The sequence below is a fragment of the Cetorhinus maximus genome, chromosome 20 (genome assembly GCF_964194155.1).
Source record: "Cetorhinus maximus chromosome 20, sCetMax3.hap1.1, whole genome shotgun sequence".
Classification (NCBI taxonomy): domain Eukaryota; kingdom Metazoa; phylum Chordata; class Chondrichthyes; order Lamniformes; family Cetorhinidae; genus Cetorhinus; species Cetorhinus maximus.
The window spans coordinates 13,627,881-13,650,388 of NC_135898.1; the positions used below are offsets into that span (position 1 = coordinate 13,627,881).

Genomic DNA, 22,508 nt, shown 5'->3' on the forward strand with positions numbered 1-22,508 from the left:
CCTTTCTGACCCTGGCCTTCGATTTTCCCTCTGGTCTCTGATCTGCTTTCAGGCCTCTGATCTTTCCCCCACTCTCACCTTTCTCATCTTTCTCTCCCTCGTCTCCCCATCCCCCATCTCCATCTCCTCAACCCCCAGCTGCTGTGTGGTGCCGAAGGCCTGTCCACTCAACAGCCAGCCTCTTGATGGCTGGCTGCAGCAGGAAACAGACAAAAAAAAATTAATCAGGTCTTGCTGTTAAATTGGAAATATTCCATGGTGGTGGAATAGCCAGTTCTTAGGCCAGCTGCTGATTAATTTTGAAAACATGCAATATTGGCCTGAATTGCAAATTCATTTTGAAAACATTTGCTATGTTCATAGGAACATTGGCAGAGGAGTAAGCCATTTAGCTCCAACAGCTTGGTCTGTCGTTCAGTGAGATTATGGCTGATCTGTGACCTAACTCCATATACTCACCATTCCCTATAGCTCTAAATACCTTTGCTTAACCGAAACCTATCAATCTCAAATTTAAAATTAACAATTGTCTCAGCGTCAAACTCCTATCAACTTTTGGGTGCGTAAGTCCTTCCTAGCTTCACGCCTGAAAGACCAGTTTCCAATTTTTAGTCAATGGCCCTAGAGCTAGATCCCCTCCCCAGCAGAAATAGTTTCTGTCCACTGCAGAATGGCTCAGCTCAGTGTAGCACAAATAAAACTTAACTAGAAAATAATCTTGTGATTAATGCATTTATTTTCAAAGAAGGTATACTTCAGTGACTGATTAAATTTCGAACCCTCCACGTGGTGTCTTGTAAGTGCTGTGTTGTTGGATCTTCACCCGACTTAAACCCTGAACTAAAGTACAGTTGCAATAAAATATTGAGTTTTATAGTGAGCAAAGCAGAAAAAAATGAAGCTTGATTTCTTTCCCCCTCTCAGTTCAAATTATTTCCCCAACCCGGTTGGTGTTGAAGACCGGGGACAGGTCAAATCAACACTCAGGGATCATTTCCAGCACCAAGGACAGCAGCACGCTCATGCGCACAGCCACAGCATGGGGAAATGCGCATTGCGCGCTTGCGCACTGGGTTTGTTGCCGGCCGAGGGCCGTTGGTGCCGGAGTCGCAAGGATCATGCGCAGTCTGCCCCCGTCTCCTACAACAGACAAGATGGCGATGAAGGGGGTCGGGAGGATGGTGAACGGAGCCATGGGCGACATAACGGGCTCGAGGAGCTTCGAGCACGTCCAGGCGGTCAGCAGGGACTACATGTCGCAGCCAAGGCTTAGTGAGTGTTACAATGGGAAAGGGGTGAAACGAGATGATCGAGGATGACCACCAACAGTGCGGCCGTGTTTGCAGGAGGTGGCGGGGGAGGGGATGATAAGCCACCCACACACAGTACTGGTGGAAGGACTGATCCTCAACCAACTGTGTGCCCCCGCCTGCCTACACTGCCAGAGAGGGGAAGAGACATAAAATAATAATACTGAGGATGTCACTGAGTCTTGCCAGGACTGGGGAATTTTAAGTATGAGGATGGACTGGGGTTGTCTTCTTTGCAAATCTAGTCTAAAACGGTTTCACAAACTAGTTATCTATGTGACCCCATTTTAATACTTCGAAAATTAACATCACACCAGATACCAACTGAAAAACAACAACAAACACAGTAACGTTAAGTATTTAATTAAAGTTTGTGCATTACAGATCAATATATAACACATTGTATAAATATAAATATTTGTCTTTTTAAAGTATTTCATAAAAGTATTACTCACCAGTCTAGCCCTTCACCTGAGCTGCTCCAGCTCCCAGTCCTTGGCCAGCTACAGCAGAAATGTTAGATTTACATTCATATTTGCATTCTGAATTACTTACCTGCACCAACATCATATCTAAAGGCTATCTTGGACGACATTGATTTTAATGTGAAACAAATCAGATAAACTCTTAATTTTCTATTGAGGATTTCAGTCCCTCTTGCCATCCTCCATCCACTCACACAAAACAGACACTTTAATCAACTCCGCTCCTTCCTACCCCCACTCTGATAAATCCAGGTCAGCCAATCAGTGGTGACTCATGGGGAGGCGCGGCAGCTCTGACAACCCAAGGCAGTTTGCAGCAGTGGCCATGCAGACGATGTTTTTACATACTTTGAGAAGAAGAAAAAAATCCCAAGCTAGGGTCAGATGCCACTTGGCCCTTGACGCGATGTGCAGTCTTTGAGGCAGGGGAGCGTGTGACCCTAAATGCTCTTACCCACTATTTAGGAACTGCTGGTCTAAGGGGAGATTTAAGTGAGATGTATACATTTATGATGGACCTAGACAGAGTGGATAGGAATTATCTGTTTCCCTTAGCAGAGAGGTCAATAATCGGGGGCACAGACTTGAATTAAATGGTAGAAGGATTAGAGGAGAGTTGAGAAATTCTTTTCACCACGAGGGTGATTAGAGCCTGGAACACACTGTCTGAAAGTCAAGGCAAAAACTCATCGTTTTAAAAATAATGCTGAGATAGGCTCCTTGTGGCTGTGTGGGAACAGGCATTCACATGTGCCAGTGGAGAGGGTGACAATTCTGACAGAAGTTGGATAACCTGAAATATTAACTTTTTCTCTCTCCAAAGATGCTGCCTGACCTGCTGGATATTTCCAGCTTTTCTTTTGCTTACAATCTGTGCTGGAGTGAGGGCAGGGGAGACACTCTGCTGGAGTGAAATTGGGAAGGTGGACGAGACAGGTTTACACATAGCTGGAGTGGGGGGAATAAATGGCCCCAAACAATGCTGGATGTCAGGAGAGGGGGTGGGGGAATAGGCAGTCACACATTGTGCTAGAAGGAGGGAAGAAGGAGGTATTTCTGTCACTGCCATGGTGCCAGAACAATGGGGAAGCATTTCAGTCCCTCACTCACATGTGGTTGGGGTGGAGCAAGTATTTCTGTGAGACACGGGATCTGATAACATGTTCTCTAATTTGAAAATTCTTTAAGGGGATAACTTCTCAGTCTTGGTCTCATTTATTCTTTGCTAACCTGCATCATGCTTTTGTGTAGAAGTTTCCTGCAGTGACTACATGCTGTTCAACTGTTAATATTTTCATTTCATGATGTCACTGCAGGGAAAACATTACAGAGAAAACCTTTGCCTGAACACCTGAAGAGCCATTATGGTAGATTGTCCATACTCCAGCCCTTGGGTCAAACCCTGCTTCATTAACAATTTCACCTGGGCCACAAAGCTTTGCCTTTTAATTTGTCCCTTTCCTCTATGAGGTGCCAGGTCAATGAAGTGATGTCTTTTGTCATGCTCACAAGTGGTCACCTCTGGCAAAACCCAGCAGCAAAAACAGCTGATTCTCCAGAAGGATTTTGGAAATTTTAAAGAACAGGCAGCATTACCATCTTTCTTTTTAACAGGAGTGCACTGGGCTGATAAGGACCTCTCCTCCAGCAGTCCTCTCCTGCTCTGGTTAGGATGTGCCTCAGGAATTCACTTAACCTCAGACCTTGACTGGAGCAAAAATGAAAATGTAAATGGCCTTTTCAATGGATTCAAAAAATGGACAGATTTACTCACTGTTCTGCTCAACCCGACATAGGAAGTGGAGTGGACCATTCTGTGAGATCATGGCTGACCTGTGCCTCAACTCCATTTCCCCGTCTTTGATCCATGTCCATTGATACCCTTTACGTAATAAAAAATCGATGGATTGGAGTCTTGATTGCTTCGATTGACTCAGCATTCACAGTCCTTTGGGGGAGTGAGTTCTAGATTTCTGCTAGCTTTTGTGTGACAGATGCTTCCTGATTTCACTTTTAAATGGCCTAGTGCTGATTTTGAGGTTGTTTCTTCTGAATTCCTCTACCATATTGATTCTGTTAATCATTTCAAATATCTTGATTAGATCACCCTTAACCCTCTAAACTCAATTGCACAAGTGTAATTTATGCAATTTTCCATCATCATAACACTTTAAGCCCTCGTAAATCTGTGCTGTATCCCTTACACGTTCTTGTTGAGATTTGGTGCCCAAAAGTGACACACAGTTCCAGGTGGGATCTGACTAAGGTTCTGTACGATTGAAGCATAACTTCCTCCCTTTTGCCTTACAGCCCTTTTAAGAGAAGGACCAACATTCTATTGACCTTTTAGATAGTTTTTGTACCTGTCTACTAGTTTTTGGTCATTTATGTACAATGACACCTCTTCCACAGCTCCTAGTCTGTCAAATTCTGATTTGTCTTCCTCAGATTAAAGTGAATGAGCTGCCTTTTCTCTAAACATCTATTTTATATTTCATAATTAACAGCATTGAATAACAAGTTTTTCAGTGTACTATCAATGCTGGAGTTTGATACAGCTTCACCTGTTCTCTAAATATTAATGATTGATATAATTGAAACAATTTGATGTTTCAATTGGAGCCTTGTATAAGCCAACTGAACATGTACCCTTTACATTGTTAACAGTGTCATGACTGGACTTGCCTTGGCTTGCATTTTTAAAAAAAATTGTTCATGGGATGTGGGTGACGCTGGCCAGCATTCATTGCACTAATGACCTAAAATGTCTGATGCTAATCTCAAACCAATCCCTCCTGTTCATTTGAAATGCATGTGGGCATATGGTAGCCAATTGGAAATGAGGTGCTGCAGAATTCCACTTGTACTTTGGCAATACGTACAATTTTACATTTTGACTAACGTAAGTTTAAAATTCAACAAAGTTAAGATGTATTTTGCAGCCCAGTAACCAAGTTCTGGGTTTATTAACTTCGATACAAATGAATTAATGCAGCATTTTACTTTACAGCTTACAAAACTGTGTCTGGTGTTAATGGGCCGTTGGTAATCCTGGACCAAGTCAAGGTACAGACCTCAATGTTCTCTGTCATATTACATAGAATTCCACAGTAGTTTCAATGGACAAGTTCAGTGCATTCAGTCTTTGGTGTTTAGCCTTCATATCAGCAGTGATCCTAATCCCAGGCAAATGTCCTGTTCCCATAACTCTTTGTCCCTTTTTCTGTTAACCTGTTGTTAAATGTTAACCTAATCACTGCCCCATTCACTACACAGCCTTTCCACACCTAGTGTTTTTATAAAAGTTTTCCCTTCACTTTATTCCAAATCTTTTATGTTTAGCCTTATATATGTGACCCCCATCTTCCTAGACCACTCAATCACTGGAAGCAGACTGTATCTATCTCCTCTGTCGCTTCCCTTCATAATTTTAACTGTTGAATCATCCCTTAATTTCCTTCTGTAATGAAATGGCTCCAATTTTGCAAGTCTTTTTATTTGCTCATATCTGTGCCCTACCCACTTTTGCTCCAACATGCTTCCAATAGTATTGAGCCCATAGTACTCCACCAGTGGTCTTACTAAGGTTTTACATAGATTCACCATTCAACTTTTATATTCTCTACTTCTTGCCATAAAATTCCATTTGAGGAGCTCTTTGGATTATATTGTGAATTGGACACAAATCCCTCTACTCTACCACAGCAACTAGCCTTCCTCCACCCGAGTGTAACCATTACTTTTTAATCAAGATGTATCACTTCAGTTGCTGACAAATTTAGTTTGCCATTAATAATGAAAGAGATTAAAACCATTTTAAAACTTGGAATAATCTTGGTTTTTACTGGTACTCGTTTTATTGGTACTTCATTTTTCCCGCTTTACTTTATTTACCTAACTTTATTTGGACTTGAAAACATATCGCTGTTCCTTTGCTGCCACTGTCAAAGTTCTGAAACTGCTTCCTTAACAGCACTGTGGTTGTACCAACACCGCTTGCAGCAGTTCAAGGAAGTGATTCACAACTGCCATCTTTTGGAGGGCAATTAGGGATAGGCAACAAATGCTGGCCTTTCCAGTGATGCCCACATCCCATGAGCAAATTAAGAAAACTTTGCAACCTGATTTTTAAAAATTCTACTGTTGACCTTCAGTCCTATGTGCCTAACTTCTCTTTCTACCTCTGTGTGCTCAGGCATCATCTTTACAGAACCTGCTCTGTTCTAAACTTATTTCTGTATTAACTTGGTATTTTGACCTGAAGTCACATCATATTGTAGTCACTACTTTTGATATGCTCATCCAGCATTTGTCTCAGGTAGCTCATCAATTTTGTTACACATAACCAAATCTATTAATGCCCTTTCACTGTAAACAGACAAACAAACTTCTTGGTGAAGGAGTCATGCACACATTTTAGGAATTCTATTCCCTTTTCTCGATTAACACCCTCACTGTCCTAATCAATGCATAATTAAAACCCACTGAAACAATCATTTTTAGCTGCGCTTAACGCGCACAACAAACTTCAAAAGTACAGAGATAGACTGGTGAAATGAGTAGACACATGGCATTTAAGTGTGAAGTGACACCTCTTATGAGGAATGGCATGGAGATACATATCAACAAAATGAAAATATTTCTTGGGATGGAAGAGCAGAGAGACGTGGGGGTGCATATACATAAATCTTTGAAGGTGACAGGGTAAGTTGATGAGGCATTTAACAAAGCGTGTGGAAGGCAAGGAAGTCAAAATAAGCCTTTATAAATCACTGGGCCTGAACTGGAGTATTATGTGCAAATCGGCTGCCATACTTTAGGAATGATGTCAAGGCCTTAGATGGGTACAGAGGAGATCCCTCAATGAAATTTAAACCCATCAATTCCATTGTGGCCTGCCAAAATCCCAGCCAATTAGAGTCCTCCGGCTGCTTTTTTCGCTTTATGACAAATTGAATTTGATAGGGCAGTGCTGCACCTGATGTGATGTCACCATGTTGTAATGCCTCATGATGGGAGTTATAGTTTCTTCCACTTCTTGGTGGTTGCTACTGTTGACTGGTTGGTCCAGCTGTGACTCAGAATTATCCGTGCGCATCTGTACTGGTTTACATTTTATGTTATCATGCTGCCAAGAATCCAATCAGATCACTGTTTTTCAACGAATGATGAGCTTTGCATTGTATTAATATATTTGCTTAAAATATATTTTGAAATCTCTCAGATTGCTTTCAATAGCCAATAGGAGATCAAGGCTGATTCTAGTAGACTCCCAGTCAAACCGGGAGGGTTGACAGCTCTATAGTTGAGGTCACTGAGGTGCAAAATGTATGTTGTCACGTAAAGCAGTGGCCATCCTTCAGACAGCAATTAGTGATATTTAGAAGCTGCCATAATACCAGATGAGATTGTGTCCAATGCTTTGATTTAAAGTGTTGATATTTTCAGTGTCTGTCACATAAGGAATCCACTATCTGTAAAATGTTTTACCTCTAGTTTCCCAGGTATGCTGAGATTGTGCATCTGACACTCCCAGATGGCACCAGGCGCAGTGGGCAGGTACTGGAAGTCAGTGGCTCGAAGGCAGTGGTTCAGGTATGATGAGGCATTCAGTCCATCAGTATCCAGGTAAACTGGCAACGTGCATTTAACATCGAACAGAATGTGGATGACGATGTGCTCAGCCGCTCAATCAGCATTTTCAATAGAGGTTAACATTTCTGGTTCTAAAAAAGGGTTAAACCCAAATAATTAACTTATCTCTTTCAGACACTGACTGTCCTGCAGCATTTGCAACTGGTATTTCAACTTCCCAACATTTGTTCCACCAAGTTTCTGCTATTAGTATCTAAACTCTTGATTCTTATCGCTCTGTTAGTTCTGCCCATATTGTCATTTCTCTGAGGCTCCCTTCTTTCCCTTAGGCATATGCTTGGCCTGTGCTCTGCCAGTGGTATGGCTGAGATCAGCCACTCAGGTAAATTTCTATTCTGTCATTCTGTGACATATGTCATGGGTTTGGTAGTTGTTTTGGTTATATTACTGGGCTATTAATGCATAGGCCCGGACTCATAATCCAATATTCACAAACATGAGTCAAATTCCACCAGAGAATTTGAATCCAGTTTAAAGTTACATCTGCAACTAACATCTGGCATCGGTGAAAGTGGCCACGCAGCTCAGATTGTTGGAAAAACCCAGCTGGTTCTCTAATGTCCTTTGAGGGAAAGAAACCTGCTATACGCACATCCAAAGAGATTCCGGTGCTACACCAAGGTGGTTGGCTCCAAACTGACTGCCTAGCAGGTCACTCAGTTGGACCAAACTACTACAGTTACAGCAGTCCAAGAAGGCACACCACTGCCTTGTTGTGGCATCTCGGGATGGGGAATAAATACCATTCCAGCCCCAATACATCTGTGTTCAACTGTCATTTACTATTTCAGTACATTTTTGGAACACATTTATTTTCCAAACTAATGTTTGAGTGTCACTGAGGCATTGTGCATCAATAGTTAACTCAGTGTTTGTCATCAGGACTGTGCTTACAATCTCTTGTCACCAAACAGTTAGAAGAGGGTATTAGACCATTCTGAAGTTGTGACAACCTCACAGCTTGAGCAGTATAAATTTAGGAGAGTGAAACCATTGAATGAGTCACCATAAAGTATTCAACTAAGGAGAGAACTTTGATTGTCCAACTCTGCTAGACAAGAGAATCGTAGGCAGATAGTCTCATAAATTGTCTTACACACCAGACAGATGCAAGTTGTTTTATGCACACAAAATACCTCTGCTGTAGCCACGTGGTTGACTAAAGATAAATTATGCTGTGAATGTTGTTCAATGGTGTTGTTCCACAATATGCCCCATGTGTGTCATGTTTTTAGTGGTGAGAAATCTCACCATTAGGGACAGTGAAATATAAGCCACACCCATGGAATATTACACATTTTCCTTTTTATCCTGTTTTAACAGGTGTTTGAAGGAACCTCTGGTATTGATGCAAAGAAAACGAGCTGTGAATTCACCGGAGACATCCTGCGGACCCCAGTGTCTGAAGATATGCTTGGTAAGTGTCGAGGACGTCATGGCCATTGTGTGCAGAGTGTCGTCAAAATAGTGATTCTCAAGATGGAGTCTGGATTTTGCAATCTGTTCTTATGTTTAATCATAGAGGTGAGCGAGAGTGTGTGTCTGTGATCATAGACAAGGGCCAAATGCAAATGCAGCGCTATATGGCAGACCAGTTTACTTTAAGTTACTTGTTAAAATACTTTTTGTTGATTAAGTGCAGGATGTTAGCACTTTCCCATCTTGATTAACGGTGGGAGTATCAAATGTTTCCAGTTAGATACTGGTTAACGCTCTGTAACAATGTGGCTCAGCTCAAGAAGAGCACACCAACTGCAGCAGTTTGGTTTTTTTTTCCCTCTATCTTGGCATTGCAACCACCTGAACCAGTTTTAGGAGGAGGTTTGTGCTGAGGGTCAGTGCCCACCAGGAATCAAGTAACGACTACCTGAATTAATTTCACTTGAAGCAAGCAGACAGACTGGATTCAAACCCAGGTCTCAGACGAATGGACAGAGTCTAGTATAGTGCACCTTCAGCCCTCCTATCTTTTAATATTTTATACCTTGCTGAGTTAGATATATTCTTGATTGAGAAGTGTGTCAAAGGGTATAGGGGGTGGACAAGAAAGTGGAGTTGAGGCCACAATCACATCAGCCATAGTCTTATTGAATGTTGGAGCAGGCTGGAGTGGCAAATGGCCTACTTGCGCTCCTAATTTGTATGTTCATAGATGATACTTTGTTGTGCTTCAACGACATGAATGAAATCTAGACTTCTGTCTGTATGGTACAGTGGTAAAATATGTTCTGTGAAATACAGTCATAGAAGCAGTGAAGAAAATTGTTTCAGGATTTTTGTACAAAATGTAATTTTTTTTGTTTATTCCAGGTCGTGTATTCAATGGATCTGGAAAGCCAATTGACCAAGGTCCCACTGTCCTTGCTGAGGACTACTTGGACATTATGGGTATGGGGGATACTTATATTATTGAACTTTTTCCCCGTAAATACTGCAGTAAAATTAAACCAATTCCTTCTCCGAAGTCCCTCCAGCCAAACCCCCTAACACTCTTCTTGAAAGTGCTGATCTATGCTCAGATGTGATTCCATTGGTGCCTTTCATCTTCTGCTACATCAATTTTGTGCTTTTCTTCCTGCATAAGTCAGATTTTGAGTGCTCAGCATATTTTTTTTGCATGTTGCATCACGCAGAGCCTCACGTCCACAATTGATGTTCACATACTGTACATTCAGCATACAACAGATAATGATCAAGAATGGCGAGAGTAAACTGGATACAACTATTAGAAGGAAAGACTGTGTCAAATCAGTGGGAGGCATTCAAAGGCGAGATTGTACGGGCACAGTGTCAACCTGTCCCCATAAAGAAAAAGGGTGGTACTGCCAAATCTAGAAACCCCTGTTTATCCAGAAGCATACAGGCCAAGATAAAGCAGAAAAAGAAAGCTCATGACAGCCACAAAAGACAACACTGTAGAAAGCCTAGAGGAGTATATTACAGGGGTGAAGTAAAAATGGAAATTAGGAAAGCAAAGAGACGATACAAAAAAATATCGGCAGGTAAAGTAAAAGAAAATCCTAAGATGTTTTACCAGTACATTGAGAGCAAGAGAATAACTAAGGAAAAGGTAGGGCCTATCAGGGATGTACATGGTAACTTGTGGGTTGATGTAGAAGATGTGGGCAAGGTTCTCAATGAGCACTTTGTCTGTCTTCACTAAGGAGCGGGATTTTTAGTTACGACATATTAGTTAAAGAGGAGAAGTGTGCAGTCAGCATAGTGAGAGAGGATGTACTGGCATTCTTGAAGGTGGATAAGTCACAGGGCCAGATGGATTGTATCCCAGGCTGTTGAAGGAAGCCAGGGAGGAAAGAGCGGATGCTCTGAGGATCATATTCCAATTCTCACTAGATAGAGATGAGGTCCCAGAGGATTGGGGGACTTCGAACATTGTACCATTACTTAGAAAGGGTGCGAGGGATAGGCCAGAAAATTATAGGTCGCTCAGCCTGACTTCGGTGGTGGGAAAATTATTGGAAACAATTCTGAGAGGTTAAACTGTCACTTAGGAAGGCATGGATTGACTAGGGATAGTCAGCATGGTTTTGTTAGGAGAAGATTGTGTCTTACTAACTTAATAGAATTTTTTGAGGAAGTAACGAAGAGAATTGATGAAGGTAGAGCAGTGGATGTTGTCTACATGGATTTCAGTAAGGCATTTACCACATGGCAGACTGGTCAGGAAAGTGAGATTTCATGGGATATAGGGGAAGGTGGCAGGTTGGATCCAACATTGGCTCAGTCACAGGAAACAGGATAATGGTTGATGGATGTTTTTGCGAATAGAAAATGGTTTCCAGTGGTGTTCCAAGGGCACAGTGTTGGGGCCGTTGCTGTTTGTTGTACATACTTGTGATTTAGACTTAAGTGTGGGAGGCATAATTGGGAAATTTGCAGATGACAAAAATTGGCCGTGTAGTTGATAGTGAGGAGGATAGCTGTCAATGATATCAATGGTTTGGTTGAGTGGGCGGAGAAGTGGCAAATGGAATTCAATCCAGAAAATGCATTTGGGAAGGGCAAACAAAGCAAAGGAATACTCAATAAACAGCAAGTTTTTGAGAGGGGTTGAGGAAGTGAGACCTTGGAGTGCATGTCCACAGGTCCTTGAAGGTGGCAGGACAGGTGGACAAGGCAGTCAAGGAAGCATATGGAATGCTTTCCTTTATTGGGTGAGGTATTGAATCCAAAAGTAGGGATGTAATGATGGAACTGTATAAAATGGTGGTTAGGCCACAGCTAGAATTTTGTGTACAGTTCTGGTCACCACATTACAGGAAAGACATAATTGTTCTGGGGAGAGTGCAGAGGAGATCTACAAGAATGTTGCCAGGGCTTGAAAACTGCATTTATGAGGGGAGATTGGTTAGGCTAGGGTTGTTTTTGTTAGAACAGAGGAGGCTAAGGGGTGACCTAATTGAGGTGTATACAATTATGAAGGGCCTAGCTAGAGTAGTAGATGGGAAAGACTTGTTTCTCCGAGCTGAGGGGTCAATTAACACGGGGCATAGATTTATGGTGATTGATAGAAGGATTAGAGGGGATATAAACTTTATCATCCAGAGGGTGGTGGGTGTCTGGAGTTCACTGCCTAAGTTGGTGGTTGAGGCCAAAACGTTTAACTTATTTAAAAGGTACCTGGATCTGCATCTGAAGTGCTGTAACCTGCAAGGCTACTGTCCAGGTGCTGGAAAGTGGGATTAAAATGAGCGGCTAGTTTCTTTTGGCCGGCGCAGACACAATGGGCTGAATGGCCTCTTTCTGCACCATACCTTTTCTGTGGCTCTAACAGGAACTCTAATCAATTATCTCCTCTCAAACCCAGGACTAACTTGGCTAAATATGGTGAAAATTTTTAACCACTGAAATTTATGCTAACTGTTAAATGATCTCGCATTTGTTCCAAACCTCCTTCTTACTTAGTTCTGTTGAAGAGTCATACGGACTCGAAACGTTAACTGTGTTCCTCTCCGCAGATGCTGCCAGACCTGCTGAGTTTTTCCAGGTATTTTTATTTTTGTTTTGGATTTCCAGCATCCGCAGTTTTTTGCTTTTATCCTTTTAATGTGTTCATGTTCCTACCTGAAGTGTCACTGGACTTTGAGAGAAAAAAATGCTAAACTGACACTTCAGTCTGATACTGAGAAAATTCTGCAATATCTGGGATGCGCTCTTTTGACTGACACATTAAACAAAGGCTTGTCTGCTTGCTGAGGTGAGGGTTAAAGCTGCCATGGCACAATTCAAAGAAGTACAGGGAGTTGGGTACATGGGCGAGCCAACATTCTTTCTTCAACTAATGTCACCAAAAATAGATTATGATTGTCATTGATGCTTGTGACAGCTTGCTGTGTAATATCTCTACCTGTGTAGTAAATACTGTACCTTGGGACATTCGTGGGAAGAAGTTTGGGACATTTGATATCTGATAACAAACTCTGTAAATCATTGGCCCTGATTTTGCTGCTTTAATAACGGTGAGTTTAATGCACGGGCTATTATTATGTAAATCATCCAGCAACTTGTGGTGAGGAAGAGATACCCTATGAATTGTAAAGCTCCAGAAGTTGCTGCATGATTTGCTCTGCCATTAGCCTTGTGAAAAGGACAGTTCACTCTCTGCCCATTAAATGCATTGTACATTGTTGTCAGAGTTTTTTTTAATATAAATTTTAGACTTTTTCTTCTCCTTTTCTGTCTCCCTTTTCTCACTTAATTTCCTCCCTTCTCTTTATTTATCTTTCTGTACTTGCTTTGACTCTAGTTGGCCCCATCCCTCTCCATTACTTTTCTGTTTATCTGAAACCTTAAAATATTTAAAAGAATATACTGTTAGTCCCATCATTCACTGAGATTCTAGAATCCCCGTTGCCCTTGCCATGCTATTACTAGCTTGCACTTCCAGCAGGGCACGTTTTTGAATGTTGAAGGAAAAGTCTAACTGAGGGTCACACTGCAGGATGTTCCACTTCAGTAAAATCTACTTCAATCTTGCTAGCTGGTTACAGTTCGTTTTCTTTAAATTATGTTTCACCATTGCTGGGATTTCTTAGGTCAGCCCATAAATCCTCAATGTCGCATCTATCCTGAGGAGATGATTCAGACTGGGATTTCTGCTATTGATGGCATGAACAGCATTGCTCGAGGACAGAAAATTCCCATCTTCTCAGCAGCTGGTTTACCACACAATGAGGTAAATGACGGGGCCTGCTCAGCCCTCACAAAGCAGGGGTGAGAATATCAGCAGGCACTAGCTAAATTCTGATTTTATATATGAGAGAACCTGTCTGCAGTGCCCATAAAACAATGCATAGATGAATGGTTGTTTAAATTGGGGCCTCAGCTGAGGGGAGAGTTTGACCGACTCAGTTGGCTCATAACAATGTTGGGTTCTGTTCCATTTTGGTACCTCCTGTTGGGTCATGCAGAGGTTTAAGAAGGACATGAGAAAACCAACAAAGATAGCAGAGAATTTATACAAAAATGAAAGTCACTTTTTCTTTCTCCCACTTAAATGGAGCTGCAATACGATTGTTGTGACCAAAGATTCCTAAATACAGTATAAAGGAGCCAGAATTGTGCTGGATCAAATATCTTGAGAGCCATGAGCTCACACAATTTGGGCACTATGCAAATTTTGTGGCATGCTGAATATTTGGACTGTATGTTGCTGAGATTGAGACACTCGGCACGAATACACAAGATAGATGCCATCAAAGTAGCAGTGAACCAACTCTTTTTCTTGTGACGATAGAATATTTAATAATGGGTGTGATCCTGATCTATTATCTTGTGATAGATTGCTGCCCAGATTTGTCGTCAAGCTGGTCTTGTAAGGAAATCCAAAGATGTTCTGGATTACAGTGAAGAGAACTTTGCCATTGTGTTTGCTGCAATGGGTGTAAGTATCTAATGAGCTATCACTTTCCCCAAAACAATCCAAATTATTTGCTTGAAGTTGGCCTACATGAAGCAGGAGGAAGTGAAGCTACATAGAGAAAGTTGTATTGGTTAAAGCCTATGAAGAGAAGTAGCAGAAGCTTAGTTAAGACTGTCCAAAGAGGCCTTGGGGTGCATGGTATGCATCTACCTTGTGTGGGGAATTAGTGACCCCAAGTCGAACACTCTACCCAGACTCTTTGATCTGTTCAGTTTCCCCTGGTATTTTTTATCAACTTGGATAAAGTGATCCTTGAAAGCCGAGGGAATCTAGAATTGTTAGCAAAAAATTGCAACTTCCTACAGAATGGGGAGGGCAATGGGATGGTACTTGTCACCTCAGACTGCTGCTACTGTCAGTGGGTTGCATATGGTTTTTTGCTAACTGCAGTGGATCCAACTGAGGTAGCAGCGAGAGGAATCTCCACCCAATCATTGAAGACAAAGACACTTTGGGAAATACATGGCTTAGAGAAAATTGATGTACTGGAGGCTGAACCAAGCTAAGTTCTTGGAAATTTAGCCTCTGTTTCTGGCCCACTGAGGTAAATGGGACAAAGGGACTTTTTCACAGTCCATGGTTTTCTTATTAATAGCGGGTCAACATTTTGATGAAGTCCCCTGTCAGCATCTATACACTGAGCATCCATTGTCCCTCCACCTTCTGTGAGCAGAGTAAGGTCCAAAATTGAGACTCTGTGTTACAAGTGGAAAGTATATAAGTGTGCTTTAACACTATTGCCTTTTCCTCAAATCAGTTTTTAAGCCAGAATGGAAAGCTCATCATGATGCCATAATGTACCATATGTACAAAATACTGAAAATAACATATGATTAGGAAACGGTTTAGTTCAACTATTTGGAGAGGGACTGAGTGAATTTAAAGTTATGACAAAAACCTTATTCCTTCAAGGTAAACATGGAAACTGCCAGATTCTTCAAGTCGGACTTTGAGGAAAATGGTTCAATGGATAATGTGTGTCTGTTCCTGAATCTGGCTAATGACCCAACGTAAGTTAGTTTTTCCACAGGGGAGTTTGGGGAAATGCTGTATTTTCATTTACAACTGAATTTATATCAGCATTCCACCGGCCTGAAGGCTCTGGAATGGAGATTATTGCTATTGATGAAGGCCCTGAGATGCATTGCATAATGTTTGGAAGCTCTGATGTGTATCTGAGCTGACCCTTGTGTCGAGAGTTGAATGCTGTTTACACAGTTTGATGTAAACAGGCTGGACAAGAAATTACAACAAGCATGACCGAGGGTCAGTATTCTAAGTTATGTGAAAGGGTGAAGGAAGTTGGGCCGTTTTCTTTGCTAAAGGGGAGACTTGAGGTAACCGGATTGAAGTTCTGAAAATCTTGAGAATTGTTCAGGTTTAAATAACATTTGTAAATTTGGAAGGTACGGTATATATTGGTTCTCGGGACAATTTGATGTTCTACTGAAAACAGAAAAGACTGTCGAGTTTGTAGTTCATTTCTGAAAGAGAGACTGGCCTCTTGGCCACAAATGGCATTTTTATTTCGAGAAGCAGTGTTACTTCTGAACTAAATGTTGACTTATCTCCCACAGCATTGAGCGTATTATCACTCCTCGCCTTGCACTTACAACCGCTGAGTTCCTTGCATACCAATGTGAGAAGCACGTGCTGGTTATTCTGACCGACATGAGCTCGTATGCAGAGGCACTTCGAGAGGTAAATCTAGACAAGAAAACTGGAATAAACTTTTTCAAACGTTGCACAGCTGCTTAATGGAAAAGCCTTGTTACATGTCTTATGTAGGATGTGGGGCTGTGAGTATAATGTTCATGGATCTTTTACATAGTGAAATGCATTGCTGCATTTCCACTTGAGGTTTCTTAGAATATTGCACCAAAACAACTCTATGGAATCTGACAAATCTTAGGTAGCAGCTGGAAATTTGTCGAAACATAGCGTTGTGCAGATTAAGATGATATGTCCTTCGAATTTGTTTATTTTTGAATATACATTTTAGGATATTGCTAAAGGCATTTTCTGTGTCAAATTTGCAGGAGTCAAATTAGACTTTCAAATACATTACGCTTGTAACTGCAAGGATGAATTTAATGGATGTTTAAATTTTTGAGAATTGTTAACAGATTCCATTTTCTGCAGTAAGTCTGGCTGATGGGGTTAGTGTACAACTGCCCACTGTACTGGTATGTAACAAGCTGAGAATATTTTGTCCTACTGTTCAATCATGGTAGGTCTCAGCAGCTCGAGAGGAAGTGCCTGGTCGTCGTGGCTTCCCTGGTTACATGTATACTGATTTGGCCACCATTTATGAGAGAGCTGGGCGTGTAGAAGGCAGGAATGGTTCCATCACACAGATCCCCATCCTAACCATGCCTAATGATGGTAAGCATAATCATTGTGAGTATGAACATTCTTCAGTGGACATTTATTATGGGTATCACTTGCAATGTATCAGAATCTATGAGAGCCTGTAAGTCATTCTGAAGGAGGAGAATAAACAAAATGAATCCAGGCAAATGGTTAACTGGATGAAGTAAAAAAGTCAGGTAGAACATTTTCATCTAGAGGGTAATTGAATTATGAAGTAAGTTTCTCTGGTTGAAAAGGCATTTCCCCTATTTTAGATATCGAACGTTATCAAAAACTTGCTGGAAGTCCATATAAACCTTATCATAGGCTGTCCCATAATCTTGTCACTTGGGTATCCTCAGGAAGTTGTGGCCCACCGAGTTGCTTGCTGTTAAATTACAACAACAATAACTTAAGTTTATATAGCACCTTTTAACTTAATGAAACGTCCCAAGGCAGTTCACAGGAGTATTATAAATGCTGAGCCATATAAGGGGATATGAAGTCAGATGACCAAAAGCTTAATCAAAGAGGTAGGTTCAAGAAGTGTCTTGAAGGAAGTAAGCGAGCTGGAGAGGCAAGAGGTCTACAGAGGGAATTCCAGAGCTTGGGGCCTAGGCAATTGAAGGCTAAGCCACCAATGGTGTAGTAGTTATGATTGGGAATGCACAAGAGACCAGATTATTACAGTACTTAACTCTTCGAAACGTTTTTATTATTTTTATGCCACTGATGGACATTCTCCCAATAGTACTGTTTGTGCTCATGGTGAAATTATGCTTTCCAAAAGCAGACTGAGTTTCTCATTATTCAAAGCCTGTGGAATTTTGCATTTCTTTGTGGAGTAGTGTGTCCAAGATTAACAATTACTTTGTGTACTTTCATATGAACAAAAGTGAAGGTTAAGTTTTAGCACATTACATATGTTTTTCCTTTTCTGACCAGACAGAGGGATGCTTGAAATTGTAACCTGCTGGTGCAGGTGAGGAAATCTCTTAATCAGGTTTCAACTAGACAAGCTATCAAAAAAATACAAATAGATCCAGATTTATTCCCAGTCTGATAAGATGTGTGTCCTTTCATTGACTGGTAGACTGTGTCAATGACAGTGGTGCTGATGTTGGTGGCTTTTAATGTGGTTGATTTTTTTTTTTTGGTTGATATTTTGTATGTTAAATGCAGACATCACTCATCCCATTCCTGACCTGACTGGCTACATCACTGAAGGACAGATCTATGTTGATCGACAGTTGCACAACAGACAGGTAAGTCCTTCCAGCTTTTGTTTTATTTTGAATCTAAAGACTGCACGAATACCCTGTACAGCATTCCATTGTGATCAAACACATTGTGAGCTGGATTAAATGTTACTTACAAAGGCCTTGCTATACTTCCATCACAAGGAGTGAATGGGTTAATAGAAACAACATAAAAATGTGACCACCAGCTTCCTTTTACAAAATAATCACAAGTTGCAGATTTAGAATTTTAGTTATTTTCCTTTTTAAGAAGAAAACTTCTTGGTGCGAGTTGACTCCTTTGTTTAATGTTGTGCTGCTGCCCCACAGATCTATCCTCCAATTAATGTACTTCCTTCACTGTCACGATTGATGAAGTCGGCTATTGGAGAGGGTATGACACGCAAGGATCATGCAGATGTTTCCAACCAGCTGGTAAGGAACAGAGAAACGGGAGTAGGCCATTCAGCCCTCAAACTTTTACTGCCATTCTTTTTTATGGCTGTTTTGTACTTGAGCTCTTTTTACTCACTTGGTTTTGTATTTGTTAATACCCTTCCTTAAAAGTTTTATGAATCTCAGTTTGAAACTTTCAACTGATTTAGTCTGAGCAGCTTTTTGGGGAGAGAGTGCCAGCTTACAGCTTCCTTTTGTATAAAGAAATACTTCCTGATATCATCCCTGAATGACCCAGGCTTTCATTCGTGAGGTATAAAAGACAATATGCCCAGAACACTTGGTCTTTTGAAGATGTGTTTACCAGTGTTATTTTCTGCCTGCAGTACGCATGCTATGCTATTGGTAAGGATGTCCAGGCTATGAAAGCTGTGGTTGGAGAGGAAGCTCTTACTGCTGATGACCTACTGTTTCTGGAATTCCTACAGAAATTTGAGAAGAACTTCATTGCTCAGGGTAAGGTTCCTTTTACCGCACCAGAATTTCAATGGCTCTTCTTCCTGACATAGTTGCAGGAAATCTTTGCGTTGCTCTCCTCAAAGCATGGTCTCAAATGACTACTTTAGGCTTTCAATAATCTGAAGCGGTTGGAGGCCCAGTACTGTTGGTATTCCAATCTCCTGCCTTAACTGGTGGCCCACGTGGCTGTTAAATTGAAGGGGGTGCCAGATGCTGCACACCTCCTAACCTCTCCCCATGGCTAAGTAGCAGTAGTGGTTATGGAGAACAGTGAAATCTGACCTGACCTCTGCTGGAGTACAAATTTGCTACCCAGCCTTTCCAGCTACAATTTTCACATTTAGTAAAAGCCCTGAAACACAAGGATAGATCGTATCATAAATATATATAATATATACAGACAAACTTATTGTATTTTATTTTGTTAACATTTTTTAAACTTTGAGCTGTATATCCCAACACTTGGAAACTCTTGTCCTCTCACAGAGGATTGTTTAGCTTTCTAACTTTTATTTCTTTAGGAGCTTATGAAAACCGCACTGTGTATGAGACCCTGGACATCGGCTGGCAATTATTGCGTATCTTCCCCAAGGAGATGCTAAAGCGAATCCCACAGAGCATCCTGGCTGAGTTCTACCCAAGGGACTCTGGCGCAAAGCATTAACTCCTCGCTGTCTGCATTCGTGTATTCTTTATTTTGTCACGTGACCTATTTATTTTCAGTGGTTAAACTTCTTGAGAAGTTGTATTTAAGCAAAGCAAACATTTGTGACTCTTCTGGTGTTTATTTTGAGATCTTTCAGCCTGAGTAGGATTCGTAGCACCTGTCTTATCGGTGTCTTCTGATCGTGCAGGCCTGTGACCCAGGCAGGCATTTTGTGCACAGCACAAATTGGGGTTTGTGAAGGTTTCAGAGAGGCTTTCTTGCAAGTAATTGAACGTTGCCATTGTTCTTTCAAGTGTGTGAAAGGTGCTGAACTGATTGCCTATGTGTTATAGGCAGCTAATGACTATCACTGATGATTCATGTGTATCATCTTAGTTATTGTTATTAGTTAACGAATGATCATAGATTGGTGAAAATATCCAGTGAACAATAAAAACCTTTTAAACATGCTGTTTCACAACATAACATTCTGAAATGACAAATTCGGTTTCTCTGTACTTATGCTCAGAAATGTGGCATTCTCCAACTCACTCATTGGTTTCTGGGATGGTGCTCAAATTACTTCATAGATTTTTGAAGGTGTTTTAACTGTTTACTTCACAAGAAACCTTTACATTTTCGTTCTGTCAAGTTGGGCATAAATCGGAAAAGACTTGCTGTTGCACGACTAGAGTCCATTTTGGAGCAGAGATGAGACAACTTCCTAACTTCACGAAAGACTACAGGTTGTGGAATGTTTCAGTTGGTGCATTTCTCAGCAAATGATTGGTGGGTTGCTAGAGTAAAATGGTACCTGCTGGTGATTATGTTGGGCCAGTCAGCATGCGCAGCTAGTACTTTTTACATTTTGCCCTAAGCATGATTCTTTAAGCCAATGGTATTAATACCAAAAGTAGAATAGACTTGTCAGCACTTAAAATTTGCAGCTTGTTGTAGTATCCCTTTGACTTTTTGGGAGTTTACATATTTGTTTCTCATTTGTATAAGGATAGGTTTTGTAAAATGTCATGTGGCTTGAGGGCAAAGATTTTCCATTCCATCTGGAGGTTCAGTTCCATCCTTTCTTTGTCTGGACCAGGTCTAAGTTAGGTTCTCTTGTGTTTGGACTCAAGTCAGTTGAAGATGGATCAACCTAATTGGAATGTAGTGTGATCTATTTATCTTATATATTGGTAATATATTTATCTTAATGTATTGGTACATAGCTTGGAAAATACAGGCATTTTGTATTGCATTCTGCATGAAATCTGTAAGCATTTTTTTCCAATGTGCAGTCTCATGGTTAATGACTTTGCTTTTAATTGAGTTTTTCCTTAGCTTAGACTGCCTGAATATCTCTTGTGGACTAATATCCTTTGTATTAAAGCCCTTCTGAGTACAGAAAAGGCGAGTTCTGGTCTTACCTGACTCTTTCTCATGCAGCTTTTTTCATTGTATTTCCCCTGCATTGGCTTCATGAGATGTATAAATTGTTTAGTTGTTAGGTGTTGTATGTAAACTCACTTTTGACAAACTGTGTTATATTCCAAGCATTCCATAAATTCTGATATGTGTATAAAGGAGCCTTTGGTTTGAAACTGAAAATACTGGGAGATCTTAAATGTTAGCAATTATAAATAAATGTTAATAGAACAATGACCAGTGTTGACTTTTAATATTTTTAGATACCTGCGTTATTGAGGCTTTAAAAGCTCATGCCATTTAGTACTAAGCAGCTGTCCAGCTTTTCAAATTTCATCAAACTTTGAGGGAAATACATTTTATTGGATTAAAAATGGCCTCAAAAATTAAGTTGGTCACATTAAACACAACTGCTTCGAGGGACTGTAAGAAAGTTCCTATTTAACATATGCATGCTAAAACAAAAGCAAATTATTTCTTGTAAACTCGTATAGCAGAAATAGAGATTTGGAGCATAACTTTTTAAATTCATTCATGGGATGTGACTAGGCCAGCATTTATTACCCCCATCCCTAATTGCCTTTGAGAAGGTGGTGGTGTGTGCTGCCTTCTTGACCCACTGTGGTTCCTGTGTTGTAGGCTTGTTAGGAAGGGAGTTCCTGAACTTTGACCCAGCTACAGTGAAGGAACGGCGATATAATTCCAAGTCAGGATAGTGTGTGGCTTGTGGGGGAACTTGGAGTTGATGGCCTTCCCATACACCTGCTACCCTTGTCCTTCTAGGTGGTAGAGGCCATGGGTTTTGGAGGTGCCGTTGAAGAAGCTTTGGTGAGTTGCTGCAGTGCATCTTGTAGAAGGTACACACTGCTACCACTGTGCATTGGTGGAGAGGTTGACGGTTGGGGTGCCAAATAAGCGGGAGGCTTTGTCCTGGATGATGTCAAGCTTCTTGTGTTGTTGGAGCTGAACTCACCCAGGCAGCGGAGAGTATTCCAACACACTCCTGACTTGTAGATGGTGGACAGGCTTTGAGGAGTTAGGAGGTGAATTACTCGCCACTGGATTCCTAGCATCTGACCTGCTCGTTGCCACAGTATTTATAATGGCTGGTCCAGTTCAGTTTTTGGTCAAAGGAAGCCCCCAGGATGTTGATAGTGGGCGATTCAGAGATGGTGATGCCCTTGAATGTTGTAATGTTGTATTTGCTCGCACAAGGGTTTTCTCTTAGAGATGCCATTAACATTGCAGATAGACCAATTTTTTGACTCACCTGTGTCCTAATAGCAGAAGTAGGAATGAAATAGAAGCAGCCAACAGGAATGTCATAAGTAAAACCTGTGTTCAATTGGCTTTGAAGCCAATATAGCCAGGCAACAACAAGTTCTGGCCATGGATCAAGTATTTTCTGCAGTAATGAATTGGATATAGTAAGCAAACTGTAATGTATGTCTGTTGCTTTAATGCAGGTTAAATGTTGATCATGTGGTTGCAGGAATATATTTCAATCGTAAAGGAACCATCTCAATGCGTAAAACTTAATGT

At 41.0% G+C, this 22,508-nt stretch overlaps 1 protein-coding gene across 3 annotated transcripts; it reads left to right on the top strand.

Annotated features, from left to right (window-relative positions):
- Positions 1–1,128: 1,128 nt before the first annotated feature.
- LOC144694868 (V-type proton ATPase subunit B) lies at positions 1,129–21,203 on the top strand. Of its 3 annotated transcripts, XM_078565525.1 has the most exons (14): positions 1,129–1,272; positions 4,806–4,861; positions 7,292–7,390; positions 8,774–8,867; positions 9,761–9,838; positions 13,507–13,646; positions 14,253–14,354; positions 15,306–15,403; positions 15,971–16,094; positions 16,628–16,778; positions 17,928–18,010; positions 18,314–18,418; positions 18,766–18,895; positions 19,420–21,203. In XM_078565525.1, the coding sequence occupies exons 1-14, from the start codon at positions 1,155–1,157 to the stop codon at positions 19,560–19,562; spliced, it is 1,521 nt and encodes a 506-aa protein (XP_078421651.1). In that variant the 5' UTR covers positions 1,129–1,154; the 3' UTR covers positions 19,563–21,203. The 3 variants fall into 3 exon arrangements, with proteins under 3 accessions (XP_078421651.1, XP_078421653.1, XP_078421652.1); XM_078565526.1 differs by lacking the exons at positions 1,129–1,272; positions 4,806–4,861; positions 7,292–7,390 and adding exons at positions 7,466–7,528; positions 7,718–7,772; XM_078565527.1 differs by lacking the exons at positions 1,129–1,272; positions 4,806–4,861; positions 7,292–7,390 and adding an exon at positions 7,404–7,423.
- The last annotated feature ends 1,305 nt before the right edge of the window (positions 21,204–22,508 follow it).

Excerpts from the sequence above, each read along its gene's own strand:
- LOC144694868 (XM_078565525.1), top strand. The coding sequence starts at position 1,155 with ATGGCGATGAAGGGGGTCGGGAGGATGGTGAACGGAGCCATGGGCGAC. Across the intron at positions 4,862-7,291 it reads TAATCCTGGACCAAGTCAAG|TTTCCCAGGTATGCTGAGAT; the intron begins GTACAGACCTCA and ends TTTTACCTCTAG. Across the intron at positions 18,419-18,765 it reads CAGATGTTTCCAACCAGCTG|TACGCATGCTATGCTATTGG; the intron begins GTAAGGAACAGA and ends TTCTGCCTGCAG.